General features: G+C 35.7%; 1 protein-coding gene across 1 annotated transcript in view; it reads right to left on the bottom strand.

Annotated features, from left to right (window-relative positions):
- The window catches only part of LOC306877706 (ras/Rap GTPase-activating protein SynGAP-like), a gene marked incomplete at its 3' end in the record, with an annotated part of 94184 nt that overhangs the window by 26916 nt on the left and 48663 nt on the right, over positions 1-18605 (bottom strand). Inside the window, exons 5-14 of the mRNA XM_079429625.1 lie at positions 16424-16577; positions 13640-13738; positions 11900-12139; positions 10741-11076; positions 6000-6144; positions 5771-5915; positions 4371-4607; positions 3292-3493; positions 2977-3182; positions 1663-1876 (exon numbers count right to left, since the gene is read on the bottom strand). Of these exons, the coding sequence (XP_079285751.1) occupies positions 1663-1876; positions 2977-3182; positions 3292-3493; positions 4371-4607; positions 5771-5915; positions 6000-6144; positions 10741-11076; positions 11900-12139; positions 13640-13738; positions 16424-16577 (1978 nt within the window). The remainder of the gene's footprint in view (positions 1-1662; positions 1877-2976; positions 3183-3291; positions 3494-4370; positions 4608-5770; positions 5916-5999; positions 6145-10740; positions 11077-11899; positions 12140-13639; positions 13739-16423; positions 16578-18605) is intronic.

The raw sequence follows: 18605 nt of genomic DNA, 5'->3' as shown, positions 1-18605 counted from the left end.
TTTTCATTAACACCTACAGCAGAACCTAGGGGCGAGAACGCTGCAGATACCTGCCGTGCGCAGCAGGTGTGGCCGGTTATGAACGTGGCTTGACAGCGTGTGTGTATTAACTTGAGGGTTAAAAGGAAATCATTCACCCAAAAATGACATTTCTGTCATTATTTACTCAAGTATGCTGTTATTTTTTTTCACTGGAACTTAGAAGCACAATTTTTATGCTTGAAAATATGCTGCCATATTTATATTCCTTTGCTTTTTATGCAAAACAAAAGTCAGGATTTTCTAGTAATAATATCAAGATTTTTGATTATATAAATATACAATAGTAGATAATATAATACATAATCTTTAAATAAGGCAAATAAATAATTGTAGTCAGCTTTTACAGGATAAAATTAATGTAACTGAATTCAAAATGGGGAAAAAAAACACCATAAAAAGTAATACTCAAATTTATTTTGTTTAATGGCTCATTTCAACGTGTCATTGTGTAAAAAAAAATCTATTTTAAAAATCACATCGAAATTACTGATGATACTCTATAATCTGTTTTACATTAAATTTATAATATATTTAAAATATATATGTATATAAGAATTAAAATAAAGAAGACAGCCAGCTGTCCAAGTAATATATAATTGTTGAAATATTTCAACAATGTAAACAAATAATTACCATAATCTTTTAAGAAAAATGAATTTAACTGAATTCAAAATAAAAAAAACACCATAAAAGTAGTTAATATGACTTAAATTGTATTAATCATATTTTTCATTGTTTATTGTTTGTGTAAAATATTTCCATTGAAAAAAGTCATGTATTTTTAGATGATATTTACAGCATCTTAAAAAGACAACAAAAGTTGTACGAGTTATAATATAAAATAAAATAATATTTATATTTATTGTATTTATATTACAATATTTAAATAATATAATATAATATTTTTTTACAATTATATAGTATAACAAGAAATAATTTCTAACATCTTTTATTTGAGAAAATGTAATTTAACTGAATTTGAAACCTTTGGAACAAAATCAAACATTTTAAAATGTACATTTTAAAACTAAAGTACCTTTGAAATAGACTGCAAAAGCCAAATTAAATAAAAAAAATTGCACTCTGCATCAGTTTGAGGCAAAACCTAACATGGCAGGTGACTTGATCATTTTTTTTTATTCAATCTGTTAAATCGTAAATTTGAACAAGACTTGGAATATAGTGCACAAATAATATGGACTACCTTTATAGTGCTTTTTCAACAGCATCGGTCACTACAAAAAATGCACCTGATGCAATTTTGCAGTAAATACTCACAGAATTAAAATTTTTGGGTGAACTATTAATTTTATGTCAGGACCCTGAATCCCAAATGGTGATGCAAGATTAAGGTAAAGAATCTCTATGCACCCACATCATCTCGTAGCCCTCTTTCCATGCTTGGATGGTTTTTGACTCTGCAGTAAGCAGGTCAGTGGCGCTTCCTTCTCCCACAGGAACAAAGCCAACCCTCAGAAAAGCTGGTGAAACGTGTGCTAGGGAGCGAGCTGTTATTCACATGACAATTCGGACCAGACAGCACTGACCATAGTCATGAAAGATTTCTAAATGAAAGGGGCACCCCCCACCCTATCAGAAGCACTGCTCTATAGGACTTACCTTTGGGTCTGGATCAGTAATATCAGAACTGCTAGTACAGTACGCTGGACTTGACCGGGCCAACGGGGGACGGGCGACATAGAAAACTTCTTTAGATGAGGCTCGGTGAGGATGATCGCGGTCCGCAAACCCCCCCATTCCGGCCCGGGACTGAGGGGCGCCGCCACTGGACATGGCAGAGGTTGGAGAGGGCAGGCGAGTGATCTCGACTGAACTATGTGAGATATGTGAAAGTTAACATGGAAAATCATACCCACATTCATTTCCTCTACTAGCAATATTCCTTAAGCTCAGTTCCAAAACCTAGCGAGCCATATGACGTGATATTTTTATTATTCTTGATTTTTAGTCAATTATTTTAATAATTGTAATTATATTAATAAATAAAATAAACTTTTTATTTTAGTATCATTGATATAATATGATAGTAAACCTTAATATTTCGAATTAGATTTTTTAAAATATTTTCTGTAATGCTGACAATTATCTGAAATAAAATAAGGTCTATTATTCGATTTCAGTTAATGTTTATTTTGTTTCAAGCAATAAAAAAATATGGTTTCAGTTAACAATAATAGCCCTGCTTTCCTTGAAGCATTCACAAATTTAATTTAATTAAAATACAGTATGAAAAGAATATATATATATTTTCTAAAATTATATTTAACTATGATATTCAATTATCATTCTTTTTTCAAGATTCATTTTAAATGTTACTTTGAAATACTTCCCATAAAAATGAGAATGCACAATTAAATATTTGGAAAAAAAACTAAACAAAATGTATATATATATATAAATAATATTTATACTCTTACCCATTTTTTAAAATACAATAGTCTACATTAATTTATTGTATTTCATAATATGCATCCATCGTATTTTAAATGTGTATTTATACTGTGGGATAAAAGTGGGATAAAAAATTAAATGTATTTATATAAGATCATATTTCTACTCTTTTAAATGTGTGTTTATACTGTGTTTAAAGATTTTAAATAAAATATAATACAAATGTGATATTATAAAAGAAACCATGTTTCCTAAATTAAATAATTGCCTTTTATATAGTTACTGTACTAAGACCAAAATGAATGATTAAAAGAGTCTCTGTAAAATAGAATAAAATGGTTTAAAAATAGAAAGCAGAATGAAATAGTAAAAAAATAAGTCAATTCTTTTCTCAGTTTTTTTTTGCACCCATTGCACCTCACCTCACCTCACCATTGCTAAGGTGCCTAAAATGACAGACTAAGTAGGCAGCTCACTAGGATTTGGAAAGTAGTTTCTGCAGAGGTGACACACATAGCATACCTGTTGAGGTCCCTCATCATGAGGTTCTGGAACTCAGACGAGATGCCCCTGTTGAAGCTGGGCCTGGAGAGCAGCCTGTCTGTCTGTCTCTCTGGAGGCGGTCTGTCCGTCTGATGACTGGGCTGTCGCTGGAGGTGAGGGTTACGAAGGGCCATGCTGATGTCATTCAGAAGGCGGGGCAATGGTCCGAGTTTGATGATAGCGTCCTTTGGCATGGTAAAAACAGACAGAGGAGACCAAACTGATGACCGATCGATCGCAAACGTAAGTACACAATCACACTCATCTTCATCTAGATTATCAAACAGCATCTACCTTGCTTAGTTGTGCCATGACTTCCCACAAAAGACTGTGGAGGATCGAGAGCTCCCTTCCCAAGTCGATGTAGCCCTCAAAAGCAACGGCGTTGCTCACACTGTCGAGATTGGAGATCTCGTACAGGAACTGCTGCATGGAGCCCCACTCCATCTCTAAAAACTCATTCATAAAGCACATGTACTCCTCCTTAGTGCCAAACCTGTAACACAGGGAGGAATCGGTGAGGACACGGGGTTTATATGCTCAAGACAATGATAATGATGATAATGTGAATGATCATTATGTTCATCATCAGTAACGGCTGCACAGTTTGTTGTAGCTCAATGGTTAACGATCTGGGCTGACAAGCCCAAACGTCATAATTGAACCCATAAAATTGGGTTAAATTATGGGGGTAAAGAGATCCCCATCACCTTCTTGTGCTTGAGCACACTTAAAGTTAAGATGACTGTCCCAGATTTAAGTGTTTAATATCTTGGTTTGGATGGAAGAATAACATTTAAAGCACAGATATCATGACCACAATTAGGAATGCAAAGATATTGAAATTTTGGCTGTTACGGTAACCATGATATTTATTTCTCTAAATATTAATTTTTAATTGAGCTTTTGCTGATGGCAAATATAATCCAAACATAAAAAATAGGGAAAATTAGAATGGCCAATTAAAAATATTAAAATAAAATAAATAAATCTGTTGACAACTAGTTTGGTTTCATTATATTATGCATCTCAAAACAGAATAGGGAAAATGAGAATGTTCAAAATAAAAATCCGATGAGGGGAAAAATAGAATAAAATACAGAAATAATAAATAAAATGGTACCAATCCATCATGTATTTCAAATCAGAATGAGGAAAATGAAAATACACAATTTCATATCTAATGTGGAAAATGAAATTAAATGAAATTCAGTTGATAACCAATAAGATCTAAATATATCATGCATCCCCACTCAGAACGGTTACCCTGCTGAAAAGACCAGCATGAATGCAAGTTACTGTCCTCTCATAATACAGCAGAAAATGATGACATGGTAATATAGTTAGAAGACCTTAGAGAAGCGTGTACTGACTTTGAGAAGTTTGCAAGGTTCTGCACAACTTTGGCTATGAGGGTGAGTGTGCGTGAAGTCTGCTCATCGGGGTACTCCTGCGTGAGGTTGAATAAGGATGGTGACATGACGGCTGGACACAGGAAGCGCAGGAAGAGGGAACCACTGATCAGTCGATCTGCAATGTCCTCTCTTCCCCTCTCAGCGCATCGAACACGCCAGGATGCAAACACCTCTTTCAGTTCTCTTGGAAACGCACTGGGAGAAACAAATAATACAGATTATTTCCATTTAGATCTAAGCAGCTGGTGCAATATCATATTTTTACTGCCCCTTCATGTACAAGATATTACAATAAAAAAGGCTGAAAATTCATAAAGAGGGATAATGTGAATTGTTATCAATTAGTTTTCTCAATATTTCATATAAATTTAATGATGCAATCTTAAGAAAGATTTTTATGAAGATCTCCAATCATAGCTATCATTAAAAAGTTGTTTTGTCTCTCAAACTCGAAAGTTGTAAAAAATATATATATATATATAAATAACACAAATAATGTATCATTTTCACTGTCCAGTGGTGTGGTGCACTTAATTAAATATATATTTATTTATATATTTATTTGTTTTTGGATTAATAGAAAGTTCAAAAGAACAGCAATTATTTGAAATATAAATATTTTGTATAATTTCAATTTATATTAAAAAAATATCAATTTAATGCATCCTTGGGGAGTAAAAGTGTTTTTTTTAATTATTTTATTTACATAAAACTTTTACTGGCAGTCTATAACAAAAATATTACGCAGCACAACTTTATTTCAGTGACAATAATAGTAATAAATCTTTCTTGAGCAGTAAATCAGCCTATTAGAATGATTTGTGAAGGGTCATGTGACTGAAGACTGTAACAATGGCTGCTGAAAATTCAACTTTGCATCACAGGAATACATTTTATTTTTAAAATATATTCAAATAGAAAACAATTGTGTAAAATCTAATAATATTTTATAATATTACAGTTTTTCTTGTGTTTTTGATCAAATAAATGCAGCCTTGGTGAGCATAAGAGATATCTTTCAAAAACAGTAAAAAAAAACAATTATTCAAAAATTGAAAAAGTAGCATAAATCTAAACTAAAGTCTTTAAACTACCCATTGAAAAACATTTATAGAGATTGTGAATAGGAAGACTTTAACTTTTAACAGGAAAAAAACAGTAAGGTGCTGTTTTTATTTATTTGTTTGTTTGTTTATAAGTAAACGTGCTGTAGTCATGTATTTGATTATTGCAGTACATCTTGCAGTTTTTCAGCATTTTCAGCCAAGAGTTTTACAGATGGCACATCGTTTTAAAAACATCTCCAGACTGTGTGAACGGCCCATGGAAGGATGGTCTATGTCAGCTCTGTAACTAACCAATGAGAGTTGACGATTTTGCAGAGTGCGAGCTCACAGCACATCCGGAGGTTGGCTTGATGTTCGGCCAGCACAGAAGGTGGAGTCCTCATTGGGTCGACTTCACAGTTTTCCTCTGACTCATACAGCGCGCGGATAAAATCACCTGAATCCAGATGAGACCATTAATGTGTGAACATACAGCACCCGAAACTACGATAACTCTCCAAACAATCTGAGGAAGTCTCACCTAAAACGTCTTTGAGGTACTTATGTCCGATCAGTTTGAGGTACTCTTCTATGGCTTTGGTGGCCAGGGTGTTCTCTCTGAAGATCAGGTGCTCTCGATCGACAAATCGGTCCACCTCACACATCGCCATGTCTGAGAGAAAATCCTGGTGCAGAGCAAAAGAAGAGACATCAGTAATCACTTCAAAATTACCTACATATTATTAAACATAGTAAGCTGCCTTGTTGTCTACTGTCGACAAAAACTAAAACTATTTAAAATTGCTTTGGTAATTGAAATGAAGTTGAAATAAAATATGAGTAGTAGATAAAAACTTTAAAACTTAAACGAAAAATTAGACATGTTGCCTTAGCAACCAAGTGAAATAAGTTAACTATTAAACTACATTTTAAGTTGAAGTAACGAAGTTCTTAAAACTAAAGCGAAGAAAAATATGCATTTTAATATTTATTGAAAAAAAAGACAAAAACACATTGTATAAGTTAATAAAAATATATATATATAAACAATATTTTTTAATATTTATAAAAAAAATAATACAATTGGCAAAAATACATAAATTAATAAAACTAAAAATAAAATATAATAAGATATTTTGAAGAAAGTTTGTAACCAGGCTGTTTTGGGGCACCATTGACTTCCATAGTAGGAAAAAAAAATACTATGGAAGTCAATGGTGCCCCAGAACTGCTCTGTTTCCCACATTCTTCAGAATATCTTTCTTTGAGTTCAGCAGAACAAAGACATTCATACAGGTTTGGAACTACTTGAGGGTGAGTAAATGATGACATCATTTTCATTTTTGGGTGAACTATCCCTTTAAAGCCTTACTGTAAACGTTTCATTCGTGTGCTGTTCTGACGAGCGCCGTTTTCTAAGCACATACACCCAAAATGCGCCAAATAAAAAGCCTGTCAAACAGCGCCTGGTTACTGAACTAAGTTATGTTTTGTGCTAATACTGTCAAAAACACACAAGGTTTATGTATAGACTCAGTTGGTTATGTCTAAAATGAAAGTAAACAGCTGAGAGAAACGGATGAATGCCTGTATATTAGATGTGTGCATGTCTTAAAGGGACAGTACGAAACATGTTGCCGACTGTAACTAAAGGGATTGTTCACCCTAAAATTTAATTTCTGTCATTATTCTTTCACTCACATGTTGTCCCAAACCTGTATTAATTGCTGTCTTGTGCTGAACACAAAAGAAGATATTTTGAAGAATCTGGGTAACCAAATGACTTTTACACATTGGTCCACATTGACTTTTAACAGTAGGAAAAAAAAAATCCTATGGAAGTCACTGTGGACCAGCAACTGTTTGGTTTTCCACATTCTTCCAAATATTGTTTATGTTTAGCAGAAAAAGGTTTAAAACTACTTTTTACTGAGTAAATGAAGGTATAAATATAAAACACTAACCTATTTTAATTTTTGGGTGAATTATTCCTTTAGTGTTAATAAAACACTATACACAAAGAGAAAAATCACTCACTACTCTTGACTGAAAAAATGTAATACAGTTGCTTTAATAGGAATCAATCTATATAGTGTTTTATTTTTATATTTGTTCATACAGTTTCATGAATGCTGCTGCTAAATACACCTATTGTAACACGGTTTATTTTATTTGTATATTATGTGTATTTGTAATGTGTAATATTTGTAATATATTTGCTCTCATTTTTTAATAACAAAGATAAAATAATGACAACGATTTTTATCTACACCCACTTTGGCCTAAATATCCGCCATACTTTTTTATATTTTGTTATAGGCTTTGTCTTTATAATAGGGAAATTAGTTTGCAAAATAGAAAAACCAACTTGACAATGAATCGTGATATTTCTAATTTTCTTTTTATATTTTTGCCATATTGCCCACCCCTAGTCGAGGGGGACCAAAGCTACACAACTCTCAAATTACATAAAATAACACAACATACAGTGGAGAATTTTTTTTTTTGATCCCCTGCTGATTTTATACGTTTTCCCACTGACAAAAAAAATGATCAGTCTATAATTTTAATGGTAGGTTTATTTGAACAGTGAGAGACAGAATAGCAACAAAAAAAAATCCAGAAAAACGCATTTAAAGGGGTCCTATTATGCTCTTTCACAAAGTCTTGATTTTGTTTTGGGGGTGTACTAGAACATGCTCTCATGCTTATTGGTTCGAAAATTGCATTATTTTTCACATAATTTACATTATTAAAATACCTTTCTCCCCAGCCTGACACAAACGGCTCGATTAGTTCCAGGTTTGATGAAGGCCCGCCTTTCGAAAAACGAAATGTGTTGTGGTTGGTTAGCTGTCCCAGTGCGTTGTGATTGGTAAACAGTTTAGATGGCGTTTCAGTATTGCCCCGCCCCTTGCCAAAACAGCAAGTTCGTTAATATTGCCATATCTATTCAGACCTCGAGAATATTGAACAAGAGGATCGGGCAGAACATTTGCACGCACAGATATTGCAACACATATTAAAGTGGTAACGTTATTGTTGTTGTTTTTGGCTAAATCACGTTTTAGATGGGATGTCAACAACAGCTTAAAAATAACTGCATTGACTATGTACAGATAAGTGCAACGGTAATATGTATTATGTTTATTGTTCTTTAATTCTAACATTATAACATGAATTGCACTGAAACTGTTATACAGTTGAATTTATTTATACAATAGTCCCACAGGCTTACACTATTTGTGGCCGCATATATATGCAAATGAATTATCTGCCAGCGGGAGACGCTGTTGGATCGGGAGAGCTCGAGGTTTCCCCGGTCAAGGTGTACACACAAAATAGAGCTCCGTTCACAAATGCTGCTTTATCAGACATTATATGCAAGATGAAATGAAAATGGCATCCAAAATTTTCTGAAAACAGTTGGTTTCCATCAGAAATACAGTGGTATAAAACACCCGCACTGGGTTTCGATTTTGAAACGTGCAGTGCTCAACCAAGTGTTCTCCTCACCCCCAACCATTCAAATTTCCGTAGGCGGGATTTCAAATTTCTGATGTCACAAATACAGGAAAACAACTTTGTAGTCCAAACGAGCCATTCGTTGTAGTTTTTTACAAACGAAATATCTCCCTTTGGAGTGGACTTTGAGATTTGTAACTTTGTAGATCGTTTTATGCCCAAACATACACATTACACACTGACTAAAATTCAAAAGGTGAAAAAGCATAATAGGACCCCTTGAAAAAAAGTTATAAATTGATTTGTATTTTAACGAGTCAAATAAGTATTTGACCCCTTCGCAAAACATGACTTAGTACTTGGTGCAGAAATGCTTGTTGTCAATCACAGAGGTCAGACGTTTTTTGTAGTTGGCCACCAGGTTTGCACACATCTCAGGAGGGATTTTATCCCACTCTTCTTTGCAGATCCTCTCCAAGTCATTAAGGTTTCGAGGCTGACGTTTGGCAACTCGAACCTTCAGCTCCCTCCACAGATTCTCTATGGGATTAAGGTCTGGAGACTGGCTAGGCCACTCCAGGACCTTAGTGTGCTTCTTCTTGAGCCACTCCTTTGCTGCCTTGGCCGTGTGCTTTGGGTCATTGTCATGCTGGAATAACCATCCACAACCATCCATCCATGGCCCCGTCCATCGTCCCTTTGATGTGGTTGATGTGGTGCAGTTGTTCTGTCCCCTCAGCAGAAAAACGCCGCCAAAGCATAATGTTTCCACCTCCGTGTTTGACAGTGGGGATGATGTTCTTGGGCTCATAGGTAGCATTCCTCCTCCTCCAAACACGGCGAGTTGAGTTGATGCCAAAGAGCTTGATTTTGGTCTCATCTGACCACAACACTTTCACCCAGTTCTCCTCTGAATCATTGGCAGACTTCAGACGGGCCTGAACATGTGCTTTCTTGAGCAGGGGGACCTTGCGGGCGCTGCAGGTTTTCAGTCCTTCATGGCGTAGTGTGTTACCAATTGTTTTCTTGGTGACTATGGTCCCAGCTGCCTTGAGATCTTTGACAAGATCCTCTCGTGTAGTTTTGGGCTGATTCCTCACCGTTCTCATGATCATTGAAAATCCACGAGGTGAGATCTTGCATGGAGCCCCAGTCCGAGGGAGATTTACAGTTATTTTGTGTTTCTTCCATTTGCGAATAATCGCACCAACTGTTGTCACCTTCATGGTCTTGTAGCCCATTCCAGCCTTGTGTATGTCTACAATCTTGTCCCTGACATCCTTGGACAGCTCTTTGGTCTTGGCCATGGTGGAGAGTTTGGAATCTGATTGATTGCTTCTGTGGACAGGTGTCTTTTATACAGGTAACAAACTGAGATTAGGAGCAAATAATCCCCCCCCCCCCCACTGTATAAACATATGTAAATTATAAAATTTTATTCTATAGTTTATTTTTTCCAATAATTTTCACAATTAAATCAAACATTAGCAGGTCACTAGCAGTCTGCTGTTGATTTCTTTTTAGATTTATGGAATTAAACATGGCAAAATGTTTCACATGAAGCAGAAAGAAGCTAATTGGTAGCTGAAAATAACTTTTCAAAAGTATGTATACATCTCATCCATCAACTACTAACTTTAACTCAGTTTGGCACAGTATATTCTGGGATTCTCTTTGTTACAACATTTTGTTGCCAAATTTACGTCAGGAGCACATATATGAGGTCTTAAAATGCTGTCTGATTAGGCAGCCCCCTAGGTTTTGGAACATACTAAACAGCCTACATGCAAACAAACATTAATCAAACAAAGTGGTACCTTGGCCTTCCCTGTGCTCTGCAGGATGTGCACCAGAGCACAGGCCACTTCCTCTTTGCTCTTGACACTCAGCAGCGGCTCCAGAACGGTGCACAGCGTTCGGTAGTTGTTAGTCACATACTCTGCAAACTCTTTATACAGCTCCATCGGCAGGATGCTCATGGTCTGAAAGCGTGACTTGAGCCGCAGGGAGGCGTTGATGATTTTGCCCCCTCCAACACCGCCACCCTTGGCCAGGGCGCTGGGCTGAATGACGGGGTACCATTGCTCCACAAACTGACGACCAGTGATGCTGGAAATGGGAATGCTAACCAAGCCCAGGTATGTGCTCTTCTCCTGTTATGATCAAGAAAATTGATGAAACAAATGATGATCATTCACCATATCAAGAGAAATATCAAAGGCTCGTCTTTTCATTATTTTAAATGGCAGCTGACTTGAAGCATTATTTGCTATCAGTTTTTTGCTTATTTTAATAAAACAAAGAAGTCTTTTTGAGTCTATAGGAGTAATTTCTATCATCATAACATATATTTATATACACACACTTTAATTTTTTAATAATTATTCATTTATAAATAATATTAAATATAAATAAAAATACTGTTAATATATATATATATATATATATATATATATATATATATATACTGTATGTTGTAAAAAATATAATATATATTTATTCATTATATATAAACACATACATAATGTATATTCATGTGCATTTATATTAGCATAATAATATTTAAAAATAATAATTCATTTATAAATAATACATACTATTAATATATAATAATTATTTAAAATATAAATGTATAAATTATACACACACAATAATGAATATTCAAACATGTGTGTGTGTGTTCTGCAAAATTATATATATATTTATACATTTGTATATTATATCTGTTAACTTTTAAATTCAGAAATAATTAATAAATCAAAAATACTATTAATATTATATTGTTATATGCTTCTATACATTTTGTTATATATAAAATTTCATTTATATTAGCATAAAATATATCTGTAAATTTTTTATATATTTTATATTTAAAATACATATTTTTTAATATTTACATTTTATTTGATATGCATGCATATATCCACTCCAGTCTTGAAGTCTTAATTTTGAGTTGTATCTATCAAAAGAGTGTACCTTGCGTCTTTTCTTGTCCGTCTCTTTGTAAAGGTGAAGGCGGAGGTTGCGGACAGCTGGCAGGTTGTTGAACTCAAAGTGCTCACCCCAGAAGACAGTATCGGTTCGGGGTTTGCTGGTGGTACGGGCGTAAAGCATGTCATCCAAGCACAGTTCACAATAATAGCGCTTTTTGGGTGGAAGTTCACGGGCCTCGATGATCCACAGCTTCAGAACGCTGTCGACGCGTCGACTGTTGTCCTGAGTGTGGGAAATACAGACGGTAAAGCTAACATAAACATCATATTTGCACCATATAAACTGCAGGTGAGGGTGGTGAGAGGGTTTGCAGATCTTCCAATGTGTCGTCAAGCATGCAGACAGACAGCAGAGACTGCAGTGATTTAATGATCTGAACTACTGTTAGTCTAACACCTACAGCGTGTCTAAAGTGCTGGACGGTCTCACAGAATGATGAGTCATTAGAACCAACAAAATGCCACTTTCTACTGGCAATCACAGATCCACTAAATATACCCTGAAAAACAGATTTCCAACACTCCAGTCCTTTCATTAAAAAATAAAGTGATGATAGCATGCTACAGTAATAGCCTCAGATGGTAATACTATGGTATTCTGATATATACCATGTTACTGAGTGATTACCAAATTCATATACCAAGGTTCTTCACAGATACAGAGGCAGACTGACATAAACCGTTCGTTCGCAATCACAGTTCGTTCTTTTTACATGCAGTTTAGAAGTGGTAAATGTGTAAGACTAACAGACTGTGTGGAAAAACCTTCAAATAATGTCAATTCACTGAACAGCTGTACAGAAAATACAGCTGAAAAAAATTCTGTTCATTCTAAAACAATAAATAGCAAATTAGCAATCTCACTTATTGTAATTATAATCATTATTATTATCATTACTAATATAAGAGTGTAAAGACCATCAACTCTACCGTGTAATGTTAATATAATTATATTAATATTTGTATTGTATTTATAATAATAGATGTATTATTAATAATAATAATAATACATTTAGATTTACAATATTTATATGTGATCTGAATTTCTATCCATCCTAAAATAATAAATATAAATTATTATTATTATTATATAAACAAAGGATGTGTATTATGACTATATTTACATTTATAGTATTTATATTTATATATGATCTGAATTTCTGCCCATCCTATAATAATGATAATAATAATATAAAATTACCTTCATATTTTTCTATAACTTCAGAAACTTCTTCAACTAATCAGCTAATAAACCAAACTAATGAACACCCTTGGTCTGTCCTCGTTTATTGTATTATTGACAATGCATCTGTTGCAAGACTGAGCGGGCTGATCATTTTTGGACGCCTGTGTCATGTTCTCAACGCAACCCAAACTCCTGCTGTCTGTACATCTGGACGAGTCAATCCACAGCGCTCTCTTTCTAAAGCCCATCCATTCAAGACCTTCACGACAGACAGCCAAGAGACGTCTGCAGGAGAATCCAGTTTTCTGCACTGGCCTTTGGGATAAGTATTATAAGCATCCCAGATTAAAAAAAGAAAGCCTTTATTTCATTATAAGGCAGGACAGCACAGGAAGCCTTTTCAAGTTCATTCAGGATTCCCACAAATAGAAGTAGAAACTAAAATGAGTGTAAAGACGGGAGAGGTTGTTACTGGAGTTGACTGATGCAGTCATGGAAGAAGAGAGTTCCTCTTTTCTTTTTCTTCTTTATACTCACTTTGTTTGGTTTGACAGCTCTCTGCAGATTCTCTATCCATTTGTCTCGCTCCGCAGCCGACCGACAGGCAAAACACTTTGTTCCTGAAGCAGTTATCACCTAAGGAAAGGAATAATGAGTTTCACTATTTCAACCATCAGCGTAATTATAATGATAAGAAAGAGCAACAAAATTCCACAGGGCACTGGAGTTAATATAGTCATGCATTTGGTGATTTTAAATAAAATGTGGGATTTCTATGCCACTAGTGGCACCTAGGGGTGACCCCGAATAGTCGACGATTCGATGCTTTGATAGGAGGAGCAGGATTTCAGGACCTAAATTCCCAGAATGCATTGCCGCTGTGACGACACATTCCCAGACTCTATACGCGGATTTATGAATAAGTAAATTAGCCCTGACTCCACTCAGTCCCACCAGCCAGCGCCTCCTGGTCCATTGAACTGCAGTAAACGCGAAACAATGGCAAACACGGATAATGACTGATAAAACTATGTTTTTAGTTGCGGACAACTACAATGAATACTGTAACATTCGTTAAAGTTACTTACTTGACGATGTTATGTCCTAAAATGCCGTTAAGACTGAATGCAGCCGTTTGTGATTCTTTTTTTTTATGATTTATTTATGGGCTTTTTATGCCTTAATTGGACAGGACAGTGTAGGGTAGATAGGAAAGCTTTGGGTGATGGGAGAGGGGAGCGGGATCGGCAAAGGACCACGAATCGGGATTCGAACTTGGGTCGCCGTGAGCGCAGGTACTTCCGCCTAAGTCAACCGTGACCTTTTCACCGTAATTGCGTATTACGTGACGTCACGAACGCGCATCACAGAACAGAGCAAGGCGAGCATTTGTGCTTATAAAACTCAAACTTTTTTATTTATTTTTGAAATGACCGATCGTTTCGCTAGATAAGACCCTTATTCATCGTCTGGTATCGTTTAAAGCCCTTTGAAGCTGCACTGAAACTGTCATTTGGACCTTGAACCGTTTGGGTCCCAATGAAGTCCATTATATGGAGAAATGTTTTCATCAAAAACCTTAATTTCTTTTCGACTGAAGAAAGAAAGACATGGACATCTTGGATGACATGGGGGTGAGTAAATTATCAGCAAAAGTTTTTTTAAAAGTGAACTAATCCTTTAATTCGCGCCTGCAAGGATACGTGTGTGAAGTGCAGACGCCGATGCAGGAGAGGTGGGACTGACTCCGAGCTACTTTTACACTATTGCCGCGGGTTATAATGCAAGTTAGCGGTTCTAAATTCCCATTAAACCACAGCTTCATGGGTTTTTTGCACTAAATTATTTTTGGTTTTGTACTAGTATTGGTATATTTTGCATGCTAGTGATAGGATTCTATCCCTTGACGTGATTGGTTATTGGTTTGTGACGTAGCACACCGAGGGCTGTTTCAAACCGAATTTCTGTGACTGCCATTGGGAAACTGCAGTTTTAAGGAGAAAATATTCAGCAATGGTGTTGATTAATGGATTGGCACATGGTTTGTCTAAAAGCATATTAAAAACTTGATTTTCACCACAGGGGGACTTTAACATCTGAAGAAACTTTCTGTTTCACAAAAGGTTCTTTGCGGTGAAAGAAGATTCTTAAGATTATTAAAAGGTAAGAAAGAGAGAGTTCTTTAAAGGAGACATATTATGCCCCTTTTTGCAATATGCATTATAAGTCTCTGGTGTCCCCAGAATGTGTCTGTGAAGTTTCAGCTCAAAATACCCCACAGATAATTTATGATATTTCGTGCCTGTTTCTTTAAATCCAAATGAGCTGCCCCCTTTCCAGAATAGAGCTGCGCCATTTCAGCTCGTACACGCTAAAAACATCTGTTTTGGTTCTGATTATCACGTTTATCGCGCTGATATCATGCGTTTTAAACCATATTAGTTTAAACTTCTGATATACGGTTTTCTGTGTGCACACATCTAAAGCACACGGGCAGAAAGCGGCTGTCACAGCATGCGAGTAAACTAAGTTCTCATTCACACACAAGTTTACGTTAAAAACACACGAGTTACAAAAACAGTCAGTTATGTCTGTGAAGGTAAACAGCTGGGAAATAAATCGCATGATTATTTTAGATCTGTGTGGTAGCAGCATACATAAATAAATCATAAATCAATAAATACACTGCTCTCTTATCTCCTCTGAGGCTGGGACTCTAAATAGTGTTCTGTGCTCGTCTGTGCAGCCAAAGACAGAACACTTAGAATGTTTTGCTCAAACTTTCACCATGGCATTAGAACTGGTACACCGTTGTCGCTTGAGAAATCAAAATGACGGTGCAGTGGGTGGAAACTTACAGATTAAAGGGCAGTAATATTATAATGAGTTCCCTTTGCAACATCACCAAGGAAGCGAAATCAGACGTGCTCGTTTTTTCAGAAGCTAGCAGAAAAAGGCTTACTAAAACAACGTTACTGGGTTAATCTTTTCACATTTCCTTGGTTAGTAGATGCACTGGGGACCTGATTATAGCACTTAAAACCTGAAAAAGTCAGATTTTCATGATATGTCACCTTTAAAAAACCTGACTCATCTAAAGGTTTTTTAAAAATGGTTCGTCTATGGCATCGCTGTGAAGAACATTTTAAGCACCTTTATTTTTAAGAGTGTAGATAGATACATAATTAAAAAATGTGAAATTGCATAAAAATGTGAAAATCAGAACTGTACTAAGTTTTTTATGCTATTTTTAATAAACATCTGGTAGATTCTGTAAGGATCATGCAGCTTATGAGTCTGAAGTAGTTTGCTGTAGATCACCTCAAAGCAGTACTCCTGTCCCAGAATACTGGAGTGAACAGGCTTGATGACCGCATCTTCATCAATTGTCAAATCCAAGGCCTCGGCTGCGCTGCTGGGAGACAGCAAAGACTCATGGGAGTGTGATTCTTTGAAGCTCTGCATCAGACGAGTCCTGTGAGGGAGCAAGAACAGCAGGTCTGAGAGAGGAGACGCTCACAGGTTGAGCTTACATCAAACGCCTACATGACGAGGTCAGTATTTCATTTGATATTACACAAGTCAAGTTTCTTCAGAAGTCCTTTTTCTGTGATTTATGGAGAACAACATCAGCGTCTATCATCAATCCTGAGATAAATCATTAGTGATTGAACACTTGGGGAGAACACAATAGCGCTGAACACAATTTGCCCATTGTGATTTTCAAACATGAAAATGCTGAAAGTGAGCTCAACTACACTGTCTATCCATATATGAAAAATTCTACTTTGATTAATAAAAAATGTTCACAATCAGAATCAGAATGAGCTTTACTCGCCAAGTATGTTACACATACAAGGAATTTATTTTAGAGTGAGGAAGAGATACAGCATGACATGAGGAAAGCGGGGAGGAAAAAAAATAATTCACAGACTATGCTCCTTTGGGAGTACAGTGTGAGAACAGGAAAAACACCCCAGCAACAAAAAGCACATAGTCAATCAACAACATAGCCACACAACTGCAACAGGGAAGGTAATCCAGTTCCGGCAAGCAGCCATCCGGTCCTGCAGTCATTCTCGGCGCCGGTCGGACACGCTTGTCAGGCTGGCGGTACAAAGCGGCGAAGGCTTTCCAACAGTTTAATGTTAAAATAACGCTAAAATAATGCTAAAATCATCTAAAATAAGCCCAGTTTTTAAAAAGGAGTTGTTGTTTTGTGAAGTAAAGACAAATAAATACTGAAGGTAGAGTTGATTTCAGTGCATTTTTGCATTCGGTTACACTGGATTGTGGGTAATAAGTGAATAGGGCGAAAGTTTTTTCATTAAAATAAAATACACAAACACTGTGTTTGGTTTATTTTATAGTTTAGTTTATAGAAAATTCAAAAATAAAAAAAACGATGTTGCACATTTGGATATATGAAAAAGATGCTATATTGATTATCAAAAAAGTTACTAATTATTGTTTTTTTTCAGTAAAATTCTGTTTCTGTCTGCTTTCCATTGGTGGAAAAAAGTAACACGTTTAAAATCACAAATTTTTATATACTTTATTTTTAAATATTTTGGAAAATTTTTGGAATAAAGTACCAAAGCCATTTAAAACTAACTTTACCCCCCCCCCCCCCCCCCCCCCCCCCCCCTTTTTAATGACTAAAATACTCGAGGTGGATTTGATTTCAGTGGTTTAGCTGAATTGTGGTTAATTAGTGACTAGGACGCAAGTTAAAATAACATGCACAAACGTGGTGTTTAGTGTATAGTTTAATGAATTCAACCCTTAATATGTTCAATTTTTTTTACTTTCATACATGCAGACAATTTCTTATCAGTCTCAGCGCAAATATGAGCATAACAACATACACATATACCTCTCTGTACCTGCAACCACCCACACACACACACACACACACACTCACTTCACAGTTTACAGCCACAAACCCTTGAAAGAGCTGAAGAGAAGATTGACAAGCTTATCGAGAAGTACGATTATATAAATATCAAGAAAAAAAGTATGATAAATTGTTAGATCCCTACTAGTGATGTATCGCTTCCCCTGCGTCGTCTGAGACTCACTGTATATGTATACATTCAGCCTCACAGCGTTAAGTACATACAGTGTGGGAGAGAGAGAGAGAAAGAGATGGAACGTATAAAAATAGACCCAAAGGAGTGAGTCAGAATGAAAGAAATGATAGAGCAAGTGGAGGAGGGAGGGGGAGAGAGAGAGAGAGAGAGAGAGAGGGAGACAGTGAGAGTAGTGAGACAGTGAGAGACTTCGCAGTGGAAATCAAAATGTTGCGTAAACCGTGGGAACTGAAAGGAGGAAGACAAGGATGGACAGACAGAATGAAGGACTGAGATGCAGGCATATAACAAAGAGGACAACAGGGAAGAGAAAATTATATTGAAGCAACAAAGTAGTACCATAAAACTAGTCTCATGCACTATCTATCTATCTATCTATCTATCTATCTATCTATCTATCTATCTATCTA

The sequence above is a fragment of the Barbus barbus genome (assembly GCF_936440315.1).
Source record: "Barbus barbus genome assembly, chromosome: 12".
NCBI lineage: Eukaryota > Metazoa > Chordata > Actinopteri > Cypriniformes > Cyprinidae > Barbus > Barbus barbus.
Note: the sequence above shows the minus strand (reverse complement) of the source record. Positions and strands in the feature narration are given on the sequence as shown.